Below are 24,863 nucleotides of genomic sequence, written 5' to 3' on the forward strand. Positions count from 1 at the left end.
CCACTCCTTCAGGAAGCCCGACTTTGACGGGAAGGAGATAGAAAAGGCAAAAACTAGTGAGAAATATGGGGCCAGTGGAGTGTTGTTTTTATTGATTGGAGAGAGAGCTGTGTCTTTATACCCTGAAATGAGAAAGGGAGACTAGGGACAGGTGAGGGAAGACACAAAGCGTGAGGTGGCAAAATGCACGCGCAGGAAGGAGGGTGTGGGGCCCACGGACAGGCCTTGAACAGAGGAAGGGGAGCCCTTTTCCTTGAGACAGAAGAGGAATAAAGCAGAGGTCCAGGTGAAAACAGGTTTACAGAGTGTTCAGGCAGTTCTCACTGATGTCTCGATAGTCTCGCTGAAGCGTAGGGAGCAAAGTGATCTGTTGAAAACGAGGTGGGTGGTAGTGGGAGGGGGGGGGGGGATTTGAAGAAAGATGAAAACAGGGAGGTTGAGAAGGATTATCAAATGGCATTGAGAACCTGAGACCAAGAATTGTGACACTCATGTGCCCCTTTCCCTGTATCAGTTCTTAGCTGGAGTGTTGTTTGCCCTTCTAATAACACTGAGCCATGATGTACAAGTACAGAAACCTAGTGATAAGACTGATCCAGAATAGGGGCTTTTCAGGGCCCCTACTGTGGAACACCAAAGACATAAGAGAGCCAACAGTGATGGGAAAGGAGCGATTTGAAGTAATCAACTGTTAATTAGGTACTGAAGGAAATGGGGTCAGGGACAGGAATTCCCAATGTGATTAGAAATGTGGTGTGGTTAGGATCTTCAGGACTCTAAAACGAACACCCCTGTCTTCCTCTTCTGAGTCTGAACCAGGTTATGAAAGCAAATGCAGGAACCAGGCAGAGGGAGATCAAAATACCAGCCTTATAAATGTCAGCAGGAGTAAAGGACACAGCTTAGATAATACGGTCACAATCAGATTTCCGAGTACTCCAAATTGAATTCATCCCCTTAAAACGTCTCCTTCAGGGCAGACTGCTGTAGGAAGCAGAGTCCCCAGGATGGCCGCTTTCAGAGAGAGAGAGAGAAACCAAAATTGTTACTCCTTTGTAATTCACTGCATGGAACTCTGAGAACAGGGAGGAGTGGTTCACCCTAAGAGATATATTGAGCACAAAAGAATCAGTCAAAAGAAGAATATGGGGTGTGGTTAGAGAGTAGGATATCAAGGTTTTAGACTTCCATGGTGGAATAGTTCTGGGTAACAGGAACGACCAGGATGTGGCCATGGAAATGGGTGGCTTGGGGCGGGGATTAGAGATGATGTCAAGGACTGAGAGGCTAGGGTGTTGTTTTAATTATTCCTGTAGACACTGATGAGGTGGGCTTGGGGTGTCAGGAAGTAGAAGACAAAAAAATCTAGAGTGTGAGAATGATGGACTTTGAAGCCTTGGGCTGGATCACGGGGCTGGCCGAAGCCACTCTGGCCTCTGTGTGGAGTACGATTCCAGAAGTGAAGAAGGTATTCGATGCAGCGGGACTTCATGCGTGTCATTTTTGTGTCATTTTCTGTAAACCGAAGATAAACTCATTATGGGATGATTGTATGCTCGTTCAAATGGTTGTTTTTGGAGAAGCGTAAGCAGTGGTGGTTAGTCCACGTGGACCTTCTGCTCTGTGAGAGCCGTGGAGGCAGCAGTCACGGAGTTCATGGTTCTCAAGATAGAAGACAGGCCTTCGGGAGGAAAAGAAAGCTTGGGGACTCCATGCTCCAAAGTAGAGATGATTCCAGTCAGTGAGAGATTATTAATTAGCGTCCAGGCGGGTGCAGGTAGAGATACTCCCAGAGTTTGGACCGGTGTGTGCCTGACAAGCTTCTCTCTTCACATTAAAAGGAGTGGCCTCAGACTCATCAAGCCTCTATCTCGTACACGGGACCCACAGAGAGACTTCCCAGTGGAGCAGAAGAGACCCCTCCCCGGCCCTCTTTGTACAGGAGAATCCTGCGAAGGCTCGCGTCCTACTGGGCCCAACCGCAGGACGGTGAGCCGTGTGGTGGTGCCGCGGTCCGTTCGGGACTGCCTGGCGCGGGCCCCAGATCAGCGCGAGAGACTTCTCTCGCGCAGGGGGAGCCTTTCAAGGATCCTTGAATTAGCCGTGTGTGCGCCACAGAGCAGGACCCGAGTCAGCACAGCGTCCCGGATGTGGCAGCAGCCCGTGCCTTTGCTGACCAACTGCGGCTCCCCCGTTCTGTCACCAAGCTTGATGTTATTGTGGCTGCTTGGGTGGGGGTGTCGCAGGCGCAGAGATGCCACTGGCACGTGGCTCTTTATCCTGTGTGTAAGAGCTGGGGAAGGAAACAGGTGGAGAGTCAGCAGCCAGGCTTAGGAGGCCAAGCGGAGCAGCCGGCAGCTGGCCCTCGGTGGGGCAGTGGTGGAACACTAACGGGAGCACTTGACCTGAGTCTCATGCACCCACGCAGCCCTGTCCCAGGAGCTGAGCCCCAAGGTCTGGAAAGAAGTGCAGCTGTCCACCATCGAACTGTCCATCACCACACGGAACAGCCAGCTGGACCTGACGGTGAGTGTGCCTCTTTATTAGAAGAGCATTTGGTATCTGGGAAAAGTGACCGAGAGAGAGGAAAGGAATCGGGAAGAAGAGGGTGTGGTGTGCTTTTAAGGAATAATAGCAATGAAAAGAAACAGCAAGTGAACAGCCCGCTTAACGGGCTCTGAGCAAGGATTCCGGCCACTGCTTAGTAGACACGAAAAGTTGACCTGTTTGTTCCCTTTTGTCGTGGGAATAGAAAATTGTGGAACTTTTACCTGAGCGACTCTCCATTATTTTTGTGACTACATTAAATGTATGGACTTAGGTCCCCAGGAGAAAAAAAGATATATATACATACATAGAATCCAGTCTGTTGGCATACACTGTCCAGTGCAGTGGCCTCTAGACCCGTGGCTCTTTGGATTAAATAAACTCTAGCACTCATTTCTTTAGTCACAATAGCCACATTTCAAGTGCCCGTTAGCCATAGTGGCAGGTAGCTACCACACTGGAAAGCACAGATACAAAATGTTTCCGTTAGTGCAGAAAGTTCTGGATCGTGCCCCAGTTGACAATGCACCAAAAAATGTTGACATAATACAGAGGTCGGCACACTGGTCTGCCACCTGTTTTTGTATAACCCACAAACTAAGAATCGATCTTACATTTTTAAATGGGTGTAAGAAAATCAAAAGAATAGTTTGTGATGTGCAGAAAGAATAGGAAATTCGAGTTTCGATGTCCATAAGTAAAGTTTAATTGGAAGAACCACGTTCATTCACATACATGCTGTCTGGCTGCTTTCGTGCCATGACGGCAGAGTCGAGTAGTTGCCACAGACTCTCTGGCCCCAAAGCCTAGAATATTGACTCTCGGGCCATTCAGAGTTTTCTGACCCCTGCTGCAGAGAAAACCTTAGTAGTTTATGTTAGTGAGAATGCTAATAGAAAAGTTGTCCTAACCTGTGGGCCAGTTACTAAGATCGGGTTTTATGTAGATCCAAGTAGTATGTTTACACTTGACCCAGTCAGTCTGGAGACTGAACGTAGGGATTAAACGTATGAGTACAGTGGGCAGTTCGCCTCTAATGTTAACAGAGTACTGATGGTTTCTAACTGTAAGAGTAATACGTGTCCGTTCTATAAGATTTGGATAACACAGCTTCCTTCCCCTGGATTAATTCAAGTTGGATTAAAGAGTTAAATTAGAAAAATAAAACCATGAAAGCACTCGACTGAAAGCTAAGTGATTATTGATGTAAACTTGGGGAGGACCAGATCTTTCTAAGCATGGCATCTAAAGCAAAAATCATATTGATGCATTTGCCTACTCATAATGAAAGAAACTATAACCAAACTTTTAATGACAAATTGGGAAAGAGAAGTGATAGAGCAGGAGTTAATAGCTTTCTTTTATAACAAATTCTTAAGAAATAGGCAGAGTACTAATATAAATAACAGGCACAGGACAAGAATAGAAATTCACAAAGGACATATAAACCTGAGAAAATAGCTTACATTTGCTGAATGTAAGCGAGGCACTGTCCTAAGAATTTTACATAGTGTCAACTCATGGGATCCTTAGAACTACCTTATCAGGTAGATGTAACTTTTATAAACATGTAATGGGTAAGGAAACAGAAAAAAGTCTCAACACCGAAGAAGTGCAAATTAAAATAATAACTATTGAAATGTCCTAAATTAAGCATGCTAGTGTGCCCTGTTGGGGTCGGTGGGCGAGTGGGCACTCGTGCATTTCTGCTGGAACGGTAAATCAGAACACCCTTTCCTGATGGCATCTTGGTGGTCTCTATGAGGCATCTAAAACATAAGCACACCTTTGGCCCTGTTAAGTATGTTTCCAGAATTTATCGTACAGGAACAGTCAGATGCGTACATAGTGTAGACATGCCCTTCTCACATGATGGGATTCTGAACACACTGGTGGAAGTGAATGTAGTAAGGTTGAAAAAATAGTTTTTGTTCCGGAGGATTTCAAGAAGAAAGATAAAATTTCTAATTACACATTGCTTTTATACCCAGTCTCTGATAATGTGTGTTTCTAGTACTTTGTTCATGTTCTTCATCGTCGTTCTTTTCTCTGATGATGGAATACCAGTGAATGGATGGAGTTCAGTCGAGGATGTGATTGTGGCTCAAGATTAGCCACATGCAATTAGGAGAGTGTAGGGTACTGTGCTGCTTATCACCCGTAGCCGCACATTCATTTCCTTTTTCCACACCTCTTTGTAGAAATAGAAGCAAATGCAATAAAATAATTCAAAGACAATGATGCCGCCATGTAATAGCTCAAAATTCATTTATCGTTTAAAAAAGTACATTCAGAGTCAAAGAGGCTTTAAGGGGTGTGGAGTGTGTGCAAATTAGGATCTCTTGTTCAGCTTTGTTCACTGTATTTATAATAGCAAAGTGTATGAAACAAATGAACCAAGGGACTGGTTAAATACATTCTGGTGCATTTATTTAAAATGTTCTCTGTTTACTGACATGGAAAGATAGTTATCATATATTGTTAAGTGAAAAACCAGGCTAGTATGGTATGCATCACATGATTCTATTTTTATTTTAAAAAGAAACACTTTTACTCTCTCTAAAAAAAAAAAGAAAAAAGAAAGAAACACTTTCACCTATAATTGAGTTTGGTGAAGGATGGAGGCAGGGCTTCAGTTTTATAATCTTTTCTGATAGAAAGCCAGTTGTCCAAGCAGCATTTACTGAATTTCCTCACCCTTGTCTCCTCCATCTGCTGTAAACCCCCGTTGTATTGTAAGTGTAGGTATACATGGACGTGTTCGCAGTTTCTCTCTTCAATTGATCTGATTTTCTAGGCCTGGATTAGTACTATGCTGCTTTTAATTATTATCGTTTTGTAAGTCCTTCAATGTTTTTCTTCTTAAAGAGTCTCTTGGCTATTCTTGGCTCTTTGACCTCTATAAATTTCTCAAAAGGTTTATTTTATTAGGTTCCACATAAAAATCTGTCATATTGATCAGGATTACACTGAATCTGTAGATCAGTTTGAGGAGAAATGACATTTCTATAATATAGACTCTGCTGTCGTATGAAGTGGCATAGCTCTTCATGAGGTTTTTAATGCCTTTCAATGAAGTTTTATAGTTTTCTCTAACATTTTGTCTTTTGTTGGATATATTCCTGGTTATCTTAATTTTTGATGCTTTTGTAGATAGTATCCCTTAAAAATTTATTTTAAATATTTTCGGTGGACATGTAATTGATTTTTTACAGATATGTGATCAACAATCTTATGACCAAGTTCTTATTTATCATTTATGGATTCCTTTGGATTTCCTCTGGATTCATCCATATCAATTGCAAAGAGTGCAAGTTTTGTGTTTCCTTTTAACTACTTAGCCTTCTAATCTTTTCTCTTACCACCGTGGCCGGGACCTCAGTTGAGTGTTAAGTAGAAGTAGGGCTAGCAGATGTCATTGTCTTACTCCGATGTAGACAGAAAGGTTCCGTTGCTTCATTCTTGAGTTTGATGGGACTTTTTAAAAATGTTTATTTACTTTTCTGAGAGAGAGAGAAAGAGAGACAGAGTGTGAGTGAAAGGGAGGCCGGAGAGAGAGGGAGACACAGAATCTGAAGCAGGCTTCAGGCTGAGCTGTCAGCACGGAGCCCGACGCGAGGCCCAAACTCATGAACCGCGAGATCATGATCTGAGCCAGAGTCGGACGCTTCACTGACTGAGTCACCCAGGTGCCCCTTGATGGGATTTTTTTGTAGACACCTTTTAGAAGATGAAGGAAGTTCCCTTCTGTTCCTAATTTGCTAAGGGTTTTTTTTTTTTTTTTTTTTTTATCATGAATGGATACTTAATTTCATCACGTCCCTTTCCAGCATCTACTGAGAGAGTCTTCTCATGTAATTCTTTGTGTCTACGATGTTGATTTTTGTACGTGCACTATTTGTAAAAAACAAATCCTAGTCTTCTGCGTATAACTGTCTACTTAACTTCTCCCCTTAGATGGCTAATATGCTTTTCAAACTCAGTGTGTCCACAACAGCTCCTGTTCTTTACTTCCACCCCTGGATGCTGGTGCTCCATCCAGACTCCCCATTGCTGTTGACTCTAACTCCATTCTTTCTGTTGTTCAGGCCAAACCTCTTGAAGCCATCCTCTTTCCCCTCACATCTAATCTTTGTGGAAGTGCTGGTGGCTTCACCTTCTAATTACTGCCAGTGCTTAACACGATCTCCCCGAGTCACTGCTCTAAGCCACCATCATCTGCCTGGGTGATTCCAGTGGGTTCCTAAGTGGTTGCCCTGCTCCCCCCACCTTCCTCCTATTCTAACTACAGCAGCCAGAGAGGTCCTATTAAAATGAAGCCAGATCATATTTCTCTGCTTAGAACCTTCCAATGACTCCTCATTTCACTCAGCCTAATAGCTAAATTCCTTGGAATGGTCTATAGGCCCTAGGGCCCTGGCCTTCCTTCTTCTCTGACTTCCTTCCTATTTTCCCCTTCTCTCGCTCTACTCCAGCTACACTGGCTTCCTCACTGCTCTTGGGCTTGTCGAGCATGCTTCCATCTTCGGCGCCCGCCCTGGTGGTTCTCTTTGTGTGGATCGCTCTTCCCCAGGCCAGTGGTTCTGAGTACAGTCCTTGGGAAGTTGTTAGAAATGGACATTCTCGGGCCTTACCCCAGGTCTACTGAGCCATAATCTGAGAATGGGGCCAGAGTCTGAGTTTTAACAAGCCTTGCAGGTGATACTTGCTGAAGTCTGAGAACCACAGTCCTGGATATCCACATTGTTAATTCCCTCACCTCCTTCAGGTGTCTGCTCGAGATCACCCTCTCCCCACACCCCTGCCACCCATACCATCTGGTGTTTCTTGTGCTAGTTCTTTTATCTCACGTTCCTAATAAAGTCTCCTATACTTCTAATATACTTGTTTTCTAATATACTCTGTAATATACCATGTATGTTTCTATGTAATTTGCTATTTTTGTACTGATACACTCTCACATGTTTCTAGTATATTCTGTAACTTATGGTTAGGGTTTATTTTTATTTTTTTGATTATCTCCACTCCCCAGTCAAATATAAACTCTTCGTAAGCAGAAATAATTGTTTTTTTAGTTCACTGATGTAACTCACACACCTGGAAGAGTTGATGGTAGTTGACACTCAGCAAGTTGTTGAATGAAAGGTGAACCTAGAGCACAGTCATCCCCTCTCTGATCTGTAATTCCTGGGAGAGAGAGAAAGTTGTGCTTTGGTAGCGCTCTTTAGTCTTAGGCAAAGGCTGTCTGCTCTCAGCAGATATCCTGGGGCAACAGATTCTGAACCTGTCCAAGAAGAAACAAAACCTCTACCTGAAGCAGACACAGAAGTAGAGGTACTGATGTACAGAGGGCCAGATTTGTATCGCTAGCCATGGCCTGGTAGTAAACGGGGGCGGAGGGGTACAAGAGCCCAGTCTGGTTTTATAGCCACTTCCTCATAGCTCCGTTCTTCCAGAGCTCTCGGTGGTCTGTAATGAAAAGTTTTAAAAACATTACCATGGCAGAAACGAGGTTGTGGACCTTCAACTCTGGTCGCATATCGAAACTGCCCGTACGGGGCGCCTGGGTGGCGCAGTCGGTTAAGCGTCCGACTTCAGCCAGGTCACGATCTCACGGTCCGTGAGTTCGAGCCCCGCGTCAGGCTCTGGGCTGATGGCTCAGAGCCTGGAGCCTGTTTCCGATTCTGTGTCTCCCTCTCTCTCTGTCCCTCCCCCGTTCATGCTCTGTCTCTTTCTGTCCCAAAAATAAATAAACGTTGAAAAAAAAATTAAAAAAAAAAAAAAAAAAAAAAGAAACTGCCCGTAGGACATCAAAAAACACAGACACAGGTAGTGGGGCCCCGCACACTGAGCAGCGGCTCCAGCCGGTGTGGGGTGATGCTGGCGGACGGTGAGGATCCGGGCTTTGCCGGTGGTGGGGCTGAAACCTGGCCCGCAAGGGAGGGAACCGTACACACCAGGACAGCCCCGATGATGAGTGAAAGCCTCACAAATGTCCCGCTCGGAGTTCCGACAAACCTGAGTTTTCGTTTCACTGTCTGGGGAGTAGGAACCAACCAAACAAGCAAGCAGTGATTAGCTTCATGCTACGTAAATTGTACCTCAACCAGAGTCTTAATGTAAAAGAAAGGGACTTGAGTATTCAGGATGGAGTTATTGCAAGTAAAGTCCTCTGTATAATAAAGAGCTTCAAAGTATAAAACTCTGGGGCAAAGGAGGACAACAGGCCGCGTTCACCAAAATGTAGAGTGCTAATGTTCGTCTTCCTGACCTTGTAGAGCAAAGAAGACTTCATGAACATCTGCATTGAACCCGACACTGTCAGCAAAGGAGACTTCATAACCATAGGGTAAGTGGGCTGGGCTCCTAGGAAGTGCGGGTTCAGTGTTTGTATCCTCAGAAACACTCTTCAGAGCGCGTGCCCAGGAAGCCTCAGATGGAGACCCGGCAGAGGACTCATCTGCTTTGGGGACCGAGACGCCGCCTTTCTTTCAAATAGCTGGGCTGACGGGTAGAGCACAGCTCTCCTGCTTTGGCCTTCCCTGTTCATTTTGGGAAAATCATGTCGTGGGAGCACGCGCTGCCTTTCCAACGAAGTGAAGGGTTCTGTGTAGCATTGCACAGCGTCCAGGATTTTGGCTTCAGGGTCAGAGTTACTGGATACAAACCTGGATCTGCCGCGTCCTGGCCTCGTGACTTGGGCAAACGCTTTAACTTCTCTGGCTCCTTTCCTCTGTGTGTAGAAAGGAATACTGTAATCCCATCTCACTACCTCAGGGTTGTCTTTGAGTCTCACATGAGAGCATGTGTGGGAAAGTCCTTGCTGTGAAGCACTTCACAGGGTGGGTTACTATGGACGTCGGTCCACCTTGTCCTGTTCCCAGGGCAGTAATGAAAAACCTGAAAAGGTATTGAGTACCTTGGACGTTCTCCAGGCTTTTCCCCTTTTCCACTAGCAAATATTCTCCAGTCCTGATTTGTTAAGGCCGACCTCTGCCAGAGTTTTATTGGTTAAGAACGGCCTAAACCCTCCCCCCACCAGTCTTCCACCCCTCCGAGGAGGCTGCGTGTTGCCATGCCAACTGGTAATCTGCTCAGCTATGTTATTTTGTGCTTTGTCCCAGAGCTCCCTCTTGTGCCCGTCTAAGGATTAGACATTGCTGCTGCCGCAGCCCTGTCTCCATGGCTACTCCATTGTCTGCACCAGAACCCGCAGCAGAATGGCTTTCATTGGTTTGTGTTGTTCTTGCCTTTGCTACAGTCTTCAAATGCTGAATAGCTGATTCTGCAGCCTTTGATTTCCTTGCTGTATCTGTCGTAGAAGGAGGAAGGGAAAAGCCTTTCCCTTCTCCTAGAGGTTGTTCAGAAGCCACACACTGTCTTGATTGAGAGTCTGGCCCACGGGGCCAGCTGTGCTCAAATTTCCTTCATAATACTGACGTCCAAAACTGAGACCAAAAACTGCTTATGTTTATGTTGCTTCGTGTAGGTGAAGTCATGATGCTGTGCATCATTGCCGTCGACATTTTCATCGGCAGCAGTAACACGGTTTCCTTTGGTCTCTACAGGAAGTGAGATTCAGTCATGTCCGTTTCCTCTGGGTCTCTGAATAGAACATCGTGAAGCTGCTTTAGAAACCTCTGAAGTTCCGTATACTAACGAATTGGTTATCAATTAATGATAAAGAACGGACTAACTTGGATTAGCTTGTGCTCTCTCCACTGACGGTGACAAGCTCTCCAGGGTGTATGTGCATGAGGCGGAGTGTGTGGTCTGCTCGCTGTACTCCCAGGTAGATGGCGGTATATGCCAAGTGGTCTGTTAACGTGAATATAGAGCGTCCCCAGAACTGGTTGTTCATATACATCTATAACAGAAATGTCTCCTTTAAATTAGAATAAAGATATTTTCTCCTTAAGTAATGATGGACTCACAAGTATCAGATAGCAAAAGTTTAGTAAGTTCCCTACAAAAATTTCAATTCGTTCTAACTTTTAAATGGAGGATTTTTAATAGCCCAAGAATTAGGTACAAAATCACTCCATCCTAACTTGCTGCACCATTCTTTTCAGCAAATTAACCTTCTCAATCTAGAATATACCACACGGCTAAGCAAGAATCAGTGTGGGAAAATTCTTCGCCGAACCCCGCGGTTCATCCTGTCACGAGCCCGTCTGTTCACTCTCAACAAAAGAACTTGCTGTGCTCCGGCAGTCAAACGCAGTTGCCGGTGCCCAAGTGTGCTTTTTCTTGTACCGACAGAAGCAAAAAGGTGAGGGACCCCAGGCTGCGGGCGGCTGGCACCGAGTGTCTCCAGGCCAGCCAGTGCACCCTGCTGCTTCCTGAGGTGAGCGGGGGCGGGGGGCTCCGCTCCCCCAGCTCTGGGTTGTCTTGGTCCATCTGCCTTTCCAGTGCCAGACGCGCACGTGGGCGCCTAGCATGGGCTGAGAGCACTTCGCCAGGCTCTGGGAGACCTGGGGAGCCGAGAGCACCCCCTGCCTGCGTCGGGGACCGGGACCGAGGTGCGAGGTGCGGGCTTCCCGCAGACTTCCGGTGTTTTCAAGCCAGGGTTGTGTAAAGCGACCTTTGTGGCTCCTCAGCCTTTATTCTTCCGAGTGTAAAGTAGGCAGAGGCTGCCATCACAGAATTTTCTAGCTGGCAGACACTCCTCGTGGATTCTACCTTCGCATTTTTTATAAAGGATCAGGAAACCACTTTGGGGATGGCAGTAAGTTTTTCTGTATTATAAAACGCCAAGCTTAGAATAACCCATCGAAGTGGGGAAAATGTTAGGAATATAATCTAAATTACGTAGTTACTCTGTGAGTAATACCTCAGGAAAAAGAGTTGCTGCAGATGGCTTTGGCAGGCTTCGGCGTCCCACAGCATTCAAAAAGGATTGTAGGTAAAACAAGCTGTCCCCACCGGGGGTGGCACCACAGTTTCAAAATAGCAAATGTGGAACTAAATGCACAAATTATGGAAGGTTCTGTAGCATCTGTAATATTAATATTGCTGTGCTTTAGCTATAAGGCTAAGCAAGTCCTCCAGAAGAACCATGCAAACCATCAGGTGGACAGAGTGGTTTTCCTAGGTCATAGAACGTTGTTAAGTTTAGGAATTCCTGTACGATGTGGCAGGACCCCCGTATTTTAGTAAGTATTTTAAAATCCTAACCTTGTTTCTCGACTCCCAAAATACCCTGGGAAGAGAGAGAAGCCAAACAAGGGGAGGGGGAGAAAAAAAAGAGCTGGTGGTCGAATGGAGACATTTCCAAAACCAGCACCAGTCAGAGGCAGTGACACGGGTTTTTTTTTTTAAAGAACGGGAGGGTAATTCCCTGCGCGAGGGTGACGTTGTCCGGGGGGTGAGTGCCGTTGCGAATACTCTTCTCCGCAGGGCACGGGGGGCTCTTTCAGCATCGACAGCGAGGAGTACGAGGCGATGCCCGTGGAGGTGAAGCTGCTGCCCCGGAAGCTGCAGTTCTTCTGCGACCCCAGGAAGCGGGAGCAGCTGCTGCCGCGCTCGGCCCAGTGAGCGCCCCGGGAGCGGCGGCACCCCCGGTGGGACCAAAAGGGAGCAGAGGCCTCGGCAAGTACCCGCCCCTTCCCGCCGCGCATGCTCCTCCTTCCGTGTGACCACTGTCCCCCTCCGTGGCGCCGTCCCCCCCGGGGGCCCGCGTGCGGTGGAGGGAAAGGGGCCCGACCTCGCGCCGGCCCCCAGGTGCAGCCGGGCTTCTCCATGGGTGCTGCTGCTTTCTGAGCTCAGATTCGAATGTCGCTGGTCTCCGTCCTCCCCTCAGTCCAGAAACCTGTGAGGTGTTTCCCCCTCAGCCGCGATGCTGTAAGATACTAGTTTGTATTATTTTTTCCAGTAGCGCTTAAGTATTGGTTTGCATGAGAACCACCCGGGGGTGCATGCTGAAAACCTAGCAACTCAAGCTGGGGGTGGAGCCCCGGGATCTGCATTTCTAATTAAAAGCCCAGGTGCTTCTACTCCATGCGGTCCCCCAGCCTTGCTGGTCAGTGTGGTAAAGCACACCAGCCACCGTTCACGCACCCCTACGAGTATTTTGGAAGATCGTGTATCCCTCACACTTTCTAGATATCAACTTAAGAGTTGCCAGTATGTGTATTTCCTGGTGTCATGTAAATATTGGTTATTTTAAAATAAAGCTGTTATATCACTCTTTTAAACATATTTGGTGCAATTTAAATATACAGCAATTTGACTCTCATCCTCCATTTACAAAAATACACGAATAGGTTCTTCGGTTATTTCTATACACTTGCAGCAAAGAATGCTATCGTGATCTATTTTCATGCTTGAAATTTTATCACTTGCCCTATTTTCTTGCCAACAAAAAATATAAATGGAAATTCTTTAGTGTTAACCCAGAACTAATATTGTTTTCATCCATTTTATTTCAGTAATTTTTTAATTACCAAAAATGGATACTATAAACACTTCATGAGAATGCTCTTTATCCTAACGAGTTGAAGAACACATGTTACTTACAGCTTAGAACAGGACTCAACATCATTGATATTCCTTGTTCTTTATAGATCTAAGCACATAAGCAGAAGAGACGATTCTAATGTCATACATACAGTTCTTCGAATTCCTCTGGAATTACATGTCAAAAATTATTAATGATCTTCCTTTAGTTTGTTGAAAGCAGAAACCAGAAACTGGCTGGTTTGAGAAGGATTTGCTAACCAGGCTTTATAGCCCTTTATGTTCAATACTACCATCGGGATTTACCTTTGGTGCCCCTGAGGTTTTCAGACTCCAGAAGGCGATGCCCAGGTTGGAGGAGATGTGAGCCTTCCTCTTTGTAAAGAGGAAATGGGAGTGTAAAGGGGCAGATGGCAGGCCTTGGCGACAGGCACATCCTTGGGCAGATCAGTTTTAGGACCGTAGGTATGCCTGTGCCCATGAGTCCCTTGGAGAGTGAAGACTAATGCTTCAAAGGATTACAAAGCAGCTACAAAAAGCTCATGAATGAAGATCACAAAAAAACCAAGGCTTACCTGTTCAGCTCTGTATCCTTCAGAGTGGTGTTAAAAGCTGTGCTTTGGCCTCCAAAACCCTGCAGTGGAAGGAGGACCCACACCCTGGTGCCCACAGAGGGGAGCAGGGATGCTGTGGGAGGAGGAAAAGTTTGTACGGGAGCGAGGAGCATCTTACACCTTCTTGGTTTTCTGATAAGACTGTAAAGGACGAGCCCAGAAGCCGGCTCGCTCCCTCCCTGATCAGCTACCAGCATGTGTATTTATTTAGTGAATCGGGTCCTTGCGGTGAAATAGTGGGATTTCAACTGGGGAAGGATATCGAATAGATTAATATCTGTATGCGTTCTGAAATCTAGGCTCCCTGGTGTGAATTTTGCCTTCTTGATTCAGGCTCTTTCCTGTGAGAATGTGGTTTCTTATCGTTCATGCTCTTGTTCTTTCCATGGTCCTGGCGCAGAACATCCAGGTGAAGGACACTCCCGTTAGGCACAAACCTTTTGAAAGACGAATTTTACTCAAAAGCCAGATTATTTCTAATACAAATCCAGATGCTTCTGGCATGCAAGTCTTTTGCATGGTGCCATGGCTGGTCTGGGCACATGGCTGTCGTGACTGCGTGCAGTGCTTTGTTTACACACGCAACAGATTCGCCGTGTTCTCACCCCATCCCTGGGAAGTCGGTACCATCATACGGTCATGTGCCTTGGAAAGCAGGAACCTGGCGTTGAATACAGCATCAGTGATGTTAGGAATTTTACCCTTACACTAACTCCCCCAAAGGTTAAAAATGAAAGAAAACTTCAGTGTGTGGGTGTGTATATGCACGCCCAGTCCTGGCTCTTCCGGACGGCATGACTCTTCCCAGCTTTGGTCCCCATTACCTGGAGGATGTTCATGCAGACCGTGGCCTCTAGGAGAACAGGTACCAGGCGCCCCGGTTGCTCTGTCACTGTGACGTCCGCATTCAGGTTCTGCTCATACACTGGGCCATCCCTCCTTCCTACCACAAACCACATTTCTCGGGCCAGGGAAGGACTGAAACGCACACGTTCATGTTAAAATGTGAATTTTAATTGTAAAAATTGTTTTCTGTAAATATAGTTATATCAACCTCTCTGCACACAACTTGGTTCCGATATATACAGATATGATATACACAGATGTTATTTGTACCACAAAACAATCATTAAAGAAACATTCACTCCTCATAGCTTCAGGATTAACACCAGCTTTCTTTAGAGCATTAAAATCATTACCATCAAAACAGAAGAACGTACCTATGCGACTAGTATTCAGGGTGAAATTTATCAACTGTCTTACTAGCTTCATACTATGAGGTCAAGAATTTAAACAAAAATAGATTCAGTGTCTCTTATTGCTAGAACTCTTATGCTGGGGTATTAAAATAGGGGTTTGACATTTAAGGCGACAGGGAGGCTATGTTAATCCTAACTTGGGAGAAATAGGAAAACCATTTTTCCAAGGCTACAACCATTCCTTTTTCAGAAAAGGTTGACTTCCCAGACCTATAAAAAAAAAAAATTCAGCCAACAAGCTTGGGTAAATAAGGAGGTTGATTTTCTTTTCCTCTACTCTGTACCCCTGAAGTGTCCTAGCTGGACTGCTCAACAGCACAGAATTCATACCTTTCCTCATTATGGTCTTTGTGGGCACTCGAGTCAAACTATTCCTGAGGCCGCCTTCCAAGTTTTTGAACACTTTTTATCTTCGCTTCATTTGGCCTAAGGAGGTTTTCACTCCAACATCAATGAAATCTATTTGCAACCAGCTAACTCTATGACCTCTCTGGGGATTTTTCATTTTGTGGATCCTCCCTGGCTAATTTCTAAGGCCCTGCCCTACTCTACCCCTGCATTCCCCAGCTGTCTTTAGAAAGCAGACTAAATGTATCGTTAGTCTAAACACGCCTTCCAAAGCCAACGTAATTCACACCTATCCTTACACTACGGTAAGTAAATAAATTTTCTGAATTTAGATTACGTTACTGCTAAAAGCCCATCCTATGCTGAGCTTCTGGAATAACTCTAAAGAGGGCTTCCCCCCGGCCCCCCATCATTGTAATCACTAGAAAATTCTTACTTCCTTTCTAAATGAGTTTTACCCAACTGCCCCCGTCTTCCGGCTCCAGAGAGAAAGTGCCAGGCAGAAGACCACGTGGCTTCAGGAAGAGGCCTGCTGATCAGCCTCCTCACGTGAAGCAAGAGTTTCCCTTGAGGTCGCTGCCTGTGCCATCCTCTCGAAGACCCTCCCGTTCACCTCCCAGAGAGCATGGCTAAGGCTCCCAGCACAGTGTCCTTATTCACGCTCAAAGACGAATAATGACACTTCTATGAGGTTTCAGTTGCTTCCAAGTTACAAAACTTGTTTCTTCCAGGATTCTAGTTTTGAGATTTTCTTCCGTTTCCACATCTGCACACTTAATTCATCACATAATATCGACATAAAAATAAACTCCCATTTCTCATAAGAAAAACAGTAACTTAATTCACAGTTAGCCTTTCTCCCAACACTCAGTGCCCTAGCAGCTCCTGGGAACAGAGGTATATTAGTCATCAGATGGAATCTTCGAAACCCACGGACTCAGGGGTAAGAGGAGCCCTTGACCCCTTCTCTTCCCCTACCTGAAATCAGAGAAAGGTCTTCCTGAAACAAGAAGGGGCAGGTGGGGGCCAGCAGAGGTAAGCCCCCTGGCCCTGGAGGAGCCTCACCGCAGGGCACGAAGTGCGGGAAGACCCTGGGGCTGGACCTCAGATCCTGAGCCCACTAGTGAGGAACTGGACAGGGAGGTGAAAGCCCCCGCATGACGTGTTGGTCCCCATGTTGACTTTCCTGCCTATTTCAGAACTGGCATCCTACAAAGGAAAGTTCAGTGTCAAGCTGAACGTTGTCTTACAATTTTATTCGACGCCCTCCTGCTCCTTTACCTTTCCAAGTATGATCTGTACGGGGACTGGAGAAAACATCTCAATCCATTCCCTGGGCTATGCAGTTTCAGGGGGAAAAAAAAAAGGTCCCTGAGGTCCCTGCCTCTTCTCAGAGGGTTGCTGTCCTACCATTAAAACGTTAATTCATGACTGCCCTTTACAAAAGCTTCCCTGAAGGCCTCGGTTTAAAGGTGAATCATCTCATCTTTTTACTGTGTTGGAAGGGCTTTCAGTGGATCAAGACGAATAGCAAGTTCGTCCTCGTAGCCACCGGAATGAAAAACAGCGATTCAGCTCGGATTTCTCTTTACTTTTATCTTCCGGTTAAAATATCAGGGAGTTACACTGATAAATGAGTCTTCACAGGTGGTATTTAGAATGATCTGTGCCCTGTGCTACACTTCAATTTCCCATCTTGATTTTCACAAGGAGCAAAACAAGGGAAGCTATAGATGCAAATTCTGGGCCGAGTTATTTCTATCATTACCAATGAATTCGGCACCCCTCCCCGGCCGAGTGGAAGAGGTGCCGTGCCGGATGGCAGCTGTGGGAGGCGAGAGCCTTCTGACTCACGGCCGTCCTGGCTGCCGGAGGACCGTGCAAGGCCCCAGGTGGCACAATGATACTGGAACAGACACTGGGCCTAAGGAGTGCTTCGTGCTTGTCTAAAGCCATAGTTAATTCTACACAAATTGGCCCACCCTTTTTGCTCTCGTAGGAGATAAATCCTACCGTTTCTGACTCCTGAAGAAAGAAGCCTAAGCCAGAGGGCAACCAGACATTCTCCCCATGGCTGACTATTACCATCTGCCGAGCCTGCAGAATTGGAAAAATCCACCTAAATGGGCCTCTGTCGCATTTGGCGGGACGTCAGTAAACCCCAGGCCTGGGTTCTTGGTCCCACAAGGAGTCCTGCCACCTGGTTTTTTCTGCCTTGATTCAACGGCGGCAGCAGCCCAGGTGTCTCAGGTCAGCAACGTTTCCAGGTGACCACATGGCTCATAGCATGGCATTAGACCAGGCTGAGAGTTCTCAGAAGGACCCAGCCAGCTGAGAGGAGGCAGGGGAGGGGGTGAGGTTCAACAGCACAGAAGGGCAGAAGGCTACCACGGGTCCAGCCACCCCACCTAGGCTTCCAGCTCTGCCCCAAGGGTCGGTGGTAACCATCCCCGCCCTCCAGAGCTTATCGATCTACGAGGCGGTGAAGAAGAACGTTGACCAATGTCTTCTGACCGAAAGCAGAAGGGTTTTAAGGAAATAGTTCAACAGTGACAGAAAAGCTGGTCCACGTGGCTTCTAGCTTCTGTAACTGCAGGGAGCCCTGCCGGGTACCTCACTCTCCGGTTCCCCTTGTAGAGAAGGGGCAGCCGCTAACTGGAGACACTGGGGAGAGGACAGGGGGATGGAAGCAGGGGTGGGGGACAGAGCAAGTCTTCCAAAGGGGACCTCCGTATGACTGACTACAGAGCGACGGGGCATGTTGCTCAGTCAGCCAGAGGTGCTGTGCTGGGCTTCTGGCTGATAATGACACTGGCAAGGGAAGGACGGCTGGGTCTCCTCACAGAGGGAATACAGGGCAGGAGGGGGAGCAGTTCTGTCCTGGGGTCAGCTGAGCCCAGGCTCACTCGTATTATTCCCCTCCGTGCCCAGCCCCCAGCCCCCTGCCCAAGGGTGAGGGGGCGGCCCACAGCCGCCAGACAACCGCCTGGAAGAGTCTGCAGCTAAAGGGAACCCAGAACCCCGACCCGCCACGCAAAGGAAAGAACAGAAACCTTATTTTCACCTTATGACCTTTACATGAGCACTTATGAGCTTGGAGTTACAATTCCACAGAAACACAAGTGTTTGCATGCAGAAGGGCGCGGGGACGGACGTGCTTTAAGATAGTCCTTTCCAACAAACCCCTCAATTCCAGAGGAAGGGGGCCTGCGTCCACCAAGAGAATCCGACCTTTCCTGCTTCCGATCGACCATCCCCCTAACTTAGAAAACCTTGAGCCTTCAGATAGCACTAAAAGTCACCATGACTTGACCCAAGTCCGAAAGGCTGCTCCTTCCCCAGAGACAAGAGAAGGTTGCTCTTCAAGGAAAGAGGCGGCGAGGCTTTTTTTGTAAACATCTATATTACTGAAATGGCTAAATCCACACTGCAGAGGAGAAAAGTGTATTAGTTGTACAGTTTACATTTCAATGCCCAAACTTATTTATATATTTACATAAAAGAACCTACTTTGATTAATCAATACGTATTTGCATTTTTACATGTGAATTTCTTTAGTCGTGAATCCCCTATCATGGAACTACAGTGAAAATATTTTTGAGTAAAGCAGTGAGCCCTGAAAAGCTGTAAGACTTGTGTGCCATCCACTTGAAAGTCATTTCTCTGCTGTGTGTAGTAGCCTGGCTGGAACCTGGTCACAGACATGGACACACGGATGGCTATTCCAGTAACAGAGCCAGGCAAGAAGATCGAGAGGGAAGAAAGTCACCAACAACCCAGGAGCCCAAGTCAAAATCCTAAACTATGGCCAAAAAAAGCCCTAACCTCTACTCACAGGAGCTGGCTTCAAATACCTACGGTCTCACCTAAGTTGGCATTCCTGGAATGCACAGCCAAAGAGAACAGGCAGGGACCCACAGGAGCCGTCCCACACCAAAACATGTCACGGGGACACAGGTAAACTCATCACTGACGCTCGGGGGTTCCAACCACTTCTCTAGGTGAAGGCACTATCAAATTTGCTCTCCAACAAACGTGTTCTGTCTCTGGCCCCAACTGCTTAGCTCAAGGACTGTCAACTCTGCTGGCAAGAAATCTGTTTGTGAGGGCCCCAGACTGGTACACAGTCTTATTCCATGCTTCAAACTCTGAGTAACCAACTCCGGATTCTTGCTGGAATATGGAACCCAGTGAATCTCTGTTTTGATCCCGAGGCTCTGCTGGTGATATGTCCAGAGAACTCTCAGAGAAACATCTTCTGCTCTATCCTCTTTGAACCCCAACTGCTCTACCTTTGGTGGGAACAAACATTGCTCTAAGAGCATAGTTAGCCCTTAAAGGAAGCTCAATTGTAAAATGAATTTGCTTGCAAGCTCCAGGGCCATCCCTGAAGGAGCGGGATTCAGAGAAAGGAGGAGTTTTACGTTGAGTGGCCACCGTTAATTTACTCTGAGGAAAGTTTCAACACTTCAGGCTACAATTTTACTTTCCAGCTGGCTGGTAAGAAACCTCTTCTTGTCATTCTGTCCTTAGAGAAGCTCATGCTTTGTGACGGAAACATCCTCTTGTTCCTCTTTGAGGTCTCCACTCACGTGAACAGAGAAGACAGATTTGCCCCAGCGAACAGGAGAAGGGATCTGATCCCAACACTGGACTCCCGGAACTGATAAAACACCTCGAAAGGTCATGAGCTCTAGCTTCCACCTTGAGGAGATGCACGTACAAGGCCACCCTGGACAGAATACCGCAAGGGACGAACTCCTGGAGACTTTCTGAACAGCCCACCCCAGTGTTTCTGAGCTCAGCCCGCTCCCAGTGACACATGGCCTTCACCACATCCCCTCAAGTCACTCGACCAGGACGCAAGAGAAGCCACTCGGATGACGCCTATGACAAAACCCAGGCAGTAGCTCTGGGAGAAAGTGGTCCATTCCAACATGGCACCAGGGCAGGGCACAAAACCAAGGTGGTCTCATCTTACCACTAGGAAGGAAGGGAGAAAGGAGATTGCAAAAAATCACATTTGTTGGGAAGTATAAACCATATTCCTTTGTGTCAACTTAATAAAAAAGGAGGTCCTTGGGGGCCCAGTGTGAACTCCCCACATGAGGAGCGGCTCACCGGTCTGGGCTCACTCTTCCTATGGGCAGCAGGGGTTGTCAATGACCAACATGACGTCGATGCCATAGGCCTCCAGCAGGTCCATCAGAAAGCTCCGGTCCCCTTGGGGGTCTAGACCCATGCCCCGGGCGTGCTCAGCGGTCAGAGTTTTGTCTTGACTGGCGGACACCTCCAACAGAGTCTGAAATATCCGGTTGTTCTGCTCTAGGAAAAACCTGTGTTCACAAGATAAGACACACGGAAGGGAGGGCAGAAAAAAAAAAAAGGGTCACCAAATAATCCACACATGGGGAACCAAAACTACATTGCTTTAATATGCTTTTAAATGCTTTCAAAAATAGAATGATCTCTAAAAAAATAAGAAAATTAGGACCAAAGTTCAAGGGTTACTAAAGTGACACCAACTTTAGCAAAGAAACCGCTAGCATTAATCATGGCATGACCTGCAAAGTCCCCAAACTTGGGGACTTTTGGCCTGCCTGCCAAAAACAAACTTTCCTATGGAAGGTTACTACATACACTGTGTTCTTTGTTCTGCTTAGTCAGAAGGGGAAGAGAAAGAAAAGACAAAACCCTAAAAAAATCCTGACGATCCAGCTCTGAGGTCAAGACTTAAACGTGAGAAACTAAAATTCACCTTCAAAGCCCCGGACAGGTCACTGGGGCCAGCAGCACGGACGAGCCTTAGCGGGGACAGAGCAGGGCCCTGAGAGGCTCTCCAGCCTGAGAGCCACCACAGAGCACGCCAGGCTGTGGCTGGCCATCCACAAGGAAGAGGTGGGGCTCGGGGCTGGGGCAGGCACGGGGATGTCTTGTAGCTACCACGGCTGGGAGTGAAAGGCCAAGGGGCCGTGGAGCCCCACTGTAGGCACCAATACTGCCCTAGCTCCCCACCACCCTCCGGTATTTCTTTTCCTTTGGTTACTTTTTTTTGTGTGTCGGGGGGGGGGGGGAGGGGGGGTATTATACACAGAGTGTGATTTACGTGTCACCGATTTATGGTGCTACGTAAATTTATGAGCCATGTTCAGAAAAGGCGTGAACTGTCTAGACTTTTCAGATCTATTCCAAGGGGCTCTCAGGTTCCACCAAGGCATCTAAGTGCCCAAAGAAGTTCTAACTGCTCGTGAATTTCAGGTGCAGTGGAACGCATCAGACCCTGAGGAGCCTCCTGGATCATTTCCGAAAACTTGTACCTCTCAGCATCGTGCATGGGTGGGGAGTTACGCTTTAGTAGAATCCAAGAACTACACCTCTGTTGAAATGTCCACATTAAGTTCTCAACATCCAAGCCAGAGATGGTTCTCGCTGCAAGTGCCATGTTCCTCACCCCGACCCCGGGGCCTGGGGAAGGAAGTCCAGACAGGAAGCCAGGATAATTGGTTTCCGTTCCAATCACAGTTCTGTTCGCCCTGCCGAGCGCTGTTTCACAAGCTGCTCAGAAGTTACATAAATGCTGTAAGGTATGAAGACTATGGCTCCTGCCCCCGACCACGAACCAACACATCTGGGGGCAGGGGATTTCATTAGGTTCAAAAGTTAACATTTCTGATCATCCCGTAACACTGAACGCAAGGAACTCTTTATTCGAGCGAAGCAACGGATGAGAAGCCCCCGCACCCTGCAGGGCAGACGCTTCTGGGCAGTGGACATCTGGATGCACACGCTCAACGGAAAGACAAAACATCAGGACTTGCGTTTTTCTCTTCCCTGTCCGCTGGGTGTCCCCCAGTGGCATTTAGGGCTTAAGGTGGACTCCACACGGAGCCCAGCTCTCAGTGTACCCGGCAGCGATAAAGGCCATCCCTGGCCTGCCAAGTGTGACACGGGAGGGGTCGAGGCCCAAGGCGGCGAGCGCTCAGGGATCCCGGGAAGCCCCACGACCACTGCCCGGGCTGACTTACAGCACAAAGAGGTCCTCCTCACAGGGGGTGTAGTCGTCTTCCAGCTCCTGGGAGTACAGCAGCATCTGCCTGTGGTGAAGGAGGCCCCCGTCACGCTCCGGTGCCGTCACAGAACCCCGGACATCGGCCAGGTCGTGGGTCAGGCACCTGCACGGGGCGGGCGGCCCCTGCCCCCGGCCCGAAAGCAGGGAGACCGGAAGGGAATCAACGGGCCTTGGAGCCAAAGCCCCCAGGGTCCAGGGCCAGCTCTGCCCCTGGGTGACCTCAGGCAAGTGGCAGTCTTTCGTAACTGCCCCTAAAACAGGGATAGGGATGGTGATGGTATTTATTTCGCCACCGGTACCAGGGGGTGCCGTTTACTTTACGGGGTAACCAAACTCCTGAGAACTGCGGGAGATGACGCAGAGGCAAGCTGCCAACACTGTGCTCGCCAGGTGCTCGTGCTCTTCCCTGGGCCTCCCCGGTTCCGAGCCCATCAGCCAGAGGTCACCTCCACACGCTTGCCGCCCGCATATCAGGCCAACACGCCAGGAGCCCGGCTTCGTCCGCCCCAGGCTCCCCTTCGTCCCCCATCTCCTGTGCAGTCGGCCGGCCCGGCTGAACTGAGAAGGGCAGTGCCCCGGGGCCATCTCTCTCAGGGTGTGCTGGCCTTGGCCGCGCCCGCCACCCCGCGTGGGCACGCACGTGCCGGGACCGGCTCCCGCTACCTCTGCTCGTTGAGCCGCCGGTACTTCTCCCGGTCGGCGCTGTTGATCCTCAGCAAGGGCTGCAGGTGGCCGTGGTGCGTCTTCACATTCTGGTTATCCACGTAGACGTCGTACAGTTCCCGCTTCTCCTCGAAAATCTTCTCCGTGGTGCCTGTGACAGCCAAGCTCAGGGTATGGGAACCCGGAGGCCATCGCTGAGAGGCACCAGCCCGACCCCACCGGGGAAACAAGGGGTCCGGGAGCCCCGCACTGCGAGGAGAGGAGAAGGGGCCCCCGGGGAGCGAGCTGGAAGGCCAGAGCCTGGCTTCTGGCAGAGCCGGCCCGGGGAGCCGGGGCAAGGATGTGCGGGCGGGGTGCAGGGAGGGCCCCGTACTCACAGGCCACATAGGACACCTCTACCTCCAGGCTCTCGATGTCGGCCACGTTCACGTAGAAGAAAGGCTTGGACTCAGGAATGGCGCCCCCGATGCCAGGCAGGGAGACGTTGGCCAGGCAGCAGCAGCAGTACACTGTGGGACAGGGGAGGTGAGAGAGGAGTGTGGCCCGCCCCCCTCGGAGCAGTCAGCCTCCGAGGACGCCGCAGAGGGCTTGGCTCTGCGCTGTCCCGGCACCGGCACCGGAGTCACAGGAGGCTCTGGCATTCTGAGGGGTGGGGCGGGGGCACGAGCCTCTCGGGTCCCACAGCGGAACCGGACCTCCAGTCGCGCCAACGGTGCCTCACCCCCTCCAGCTTCCAGTGCGCAGCTCACCGCGTCCCGCTTAGACTCTGGCACTGCTGACCTTCCCCCATCTCCGAACCCCCGCCTGCGATAACCCCTGTTTCTCCCGGCTCCCTCCCTGCTTCTGATGGCCCCACCGCAGTCTCCTCTGTCCTGCACCTTTACTGCTCCACCTCCTGTGCCCGCATCACCTCCCTGCACTCGCGCTCTTCCCGGGTGACGCCATCCGTCCCGCGGTCACTGGCACTCCACACGCCGGCCTCGCTTTCCCCCCAAGTCCTGACCCACCCGCACCAGCGCCTGTGTCCACCTCACGGAGGCCTCACAGCAGACACGCACCGTATTCAAAGCCAGTGCTGTCATTCCACCCCCTACTCCTCCTGGACCCTCATCTGGTGGCCCCCCCATCCTTGTCATCCTGGACCCCTCCTCCATTACCTCACACACATCAGAACCTTCCAACCCAATCACACACCAACTCTTGCCAAGTTTTCCTCTTTACTGTATCAGAATCCCCATCTCCTCTCGCCACCTACCTCTTACTAGACCACGGATGTGTCCCCCAACCAACCTTCTTCACGGCCGCCAGGGCCCACATTCTAGAATGCAAGTCCGGCCCTGGCATTCCCAGGCTGAAAACCTGGGACCCTCCTGGGACAGCCCCAACATTTCTGAACTCGGTCAACAACGCAAAGACTCGAGCAGTTTCTGCCCCGAGAAACTCACGACACAACACCCAACCTTGGTGTTTAGTTACCTCTATAACATACAACGCCCACAGGAGGGGGAGAAAATATCAAAATGCGCTTTCGAAGTAAGGCAAATTTCCAAAGGATGAGGATCTGTTCTCCAAAGAACTTGATAAACTGAGACATGCAGCCGGCTGGGTGAGTGATCTGAAAAAATAAAGGAGAGGAGAAGAGCTTGTTAAAAAATGTGAAAAACGTCCCGTGCAGATGTGTGCTAACCACTCCCCACACCCCTGCACCACAGACATCACAAAGTACAACCAACAGATGCATTAAGGGACGGTTACTTCCACACAAGATGGTATTTTTCTCTAAAGTCTCACCTTTATGCTGGGTTTCGATACTGCAACAGCTCCCCTGATACAGTGAGGTCTGAGTTTAGGGATCATTAAGTACTCAGGAGAGAGAGGCACAGAGGACACAAGGCTGAACCTAAC

At 48.6% G+C, this 24,863-nt stretch overlaps 2 protein-coding genes across 5 annotated transcripts in view; one reads left to right on the forward strand and one right to left on the reverse strand.

Moving 5' to 3' along the window:
* AGK (acylglycerol kinase) overlaps window positions 1–12,747 on the forward strand; it is an 80,980-nt gene extending 68,233 nt beyond the window's left edge. For both annotated transcript variants that reach the window (XM_053898112.1, XM_053898113.1), the window contains exons 12-16: window positions 1,842–1,989; window positions 2,429–2,526; window positions 8,826–8,896; window positions 10,810–10,894; window positions 11,947–12,747. In XM_053898112.1, coding sequence (XP_053754087.1) covers window positions 1,842–1,989; window positions 2,429–2,526; window positions 8,826–8,896; window positions 10,810–10,894; window positions 11,947–12,084 — 540 coding nt within the window. In that variant the 3' untranslated portion in view covers window positions 12,085–12,747. The remainder of the gene's footprint in view (window positions 1–1,841; window positions 1,990–2,428; window positions 2,527–8,825; window positions 8,897–10,809; window positions 10,895–11,946) is intronic.
* DENND11 (DENN domain containing 11) overlaps window positions 4,961–24,863 on the reverse strand; it is a 53,591-nt gene continuing 33,688 nt past the window's right edge. For 2 of the 3 annotated variants that reach the window (XM_019452976.2, XM_019452973.2), the window contains 5 exons: window positions 24,435–24,573; window positions 23,336–23,467; window positions 22,959–23,109; window positions 22,252–22,320; window positions 14,612–20,562 (listed from right to left, as the gene is read on the reverse strand). In XM_019452976.2, coding sequence (XP_019308521.2) covers window positions 20,367–20,562; window positions 22,252–22,320; window positions 22,959–23,109; window positions 23,336–23,467; window positions 24,435–24,573 — 687 coding nt within the window. In that variant the 3' untranslated portion in view covers window positions 14,612–20,366. Of the gene's footprint in view, window positions 6,051–14,611; window positions 20,563–22,251; window positions 22,321–22,958; window positions 23,110–23,335; window positions 23,468–24,434; window positions 24,574–24,863 lie in introns of those variants that run through there. The other variant, XM_019452975.2, reaches the window with a different exon arrangement.

This window comes from Panthera pardus, unplaced genomic scaffold (genome assembly GCF_024362965.1).
Source record: "Panthera pardus isolate Hobbes unplaced genomic scaffold, ASM2436296v1 HiC_scaffold_8, whole genome shotgun sequence".
In the NCBI taxonomy this organism is placed as follows: Eukaryota; Metazoa; Chordata; class Mammalia; order Carnivora; family Felidae; genus Panthera; species Panthera pardus.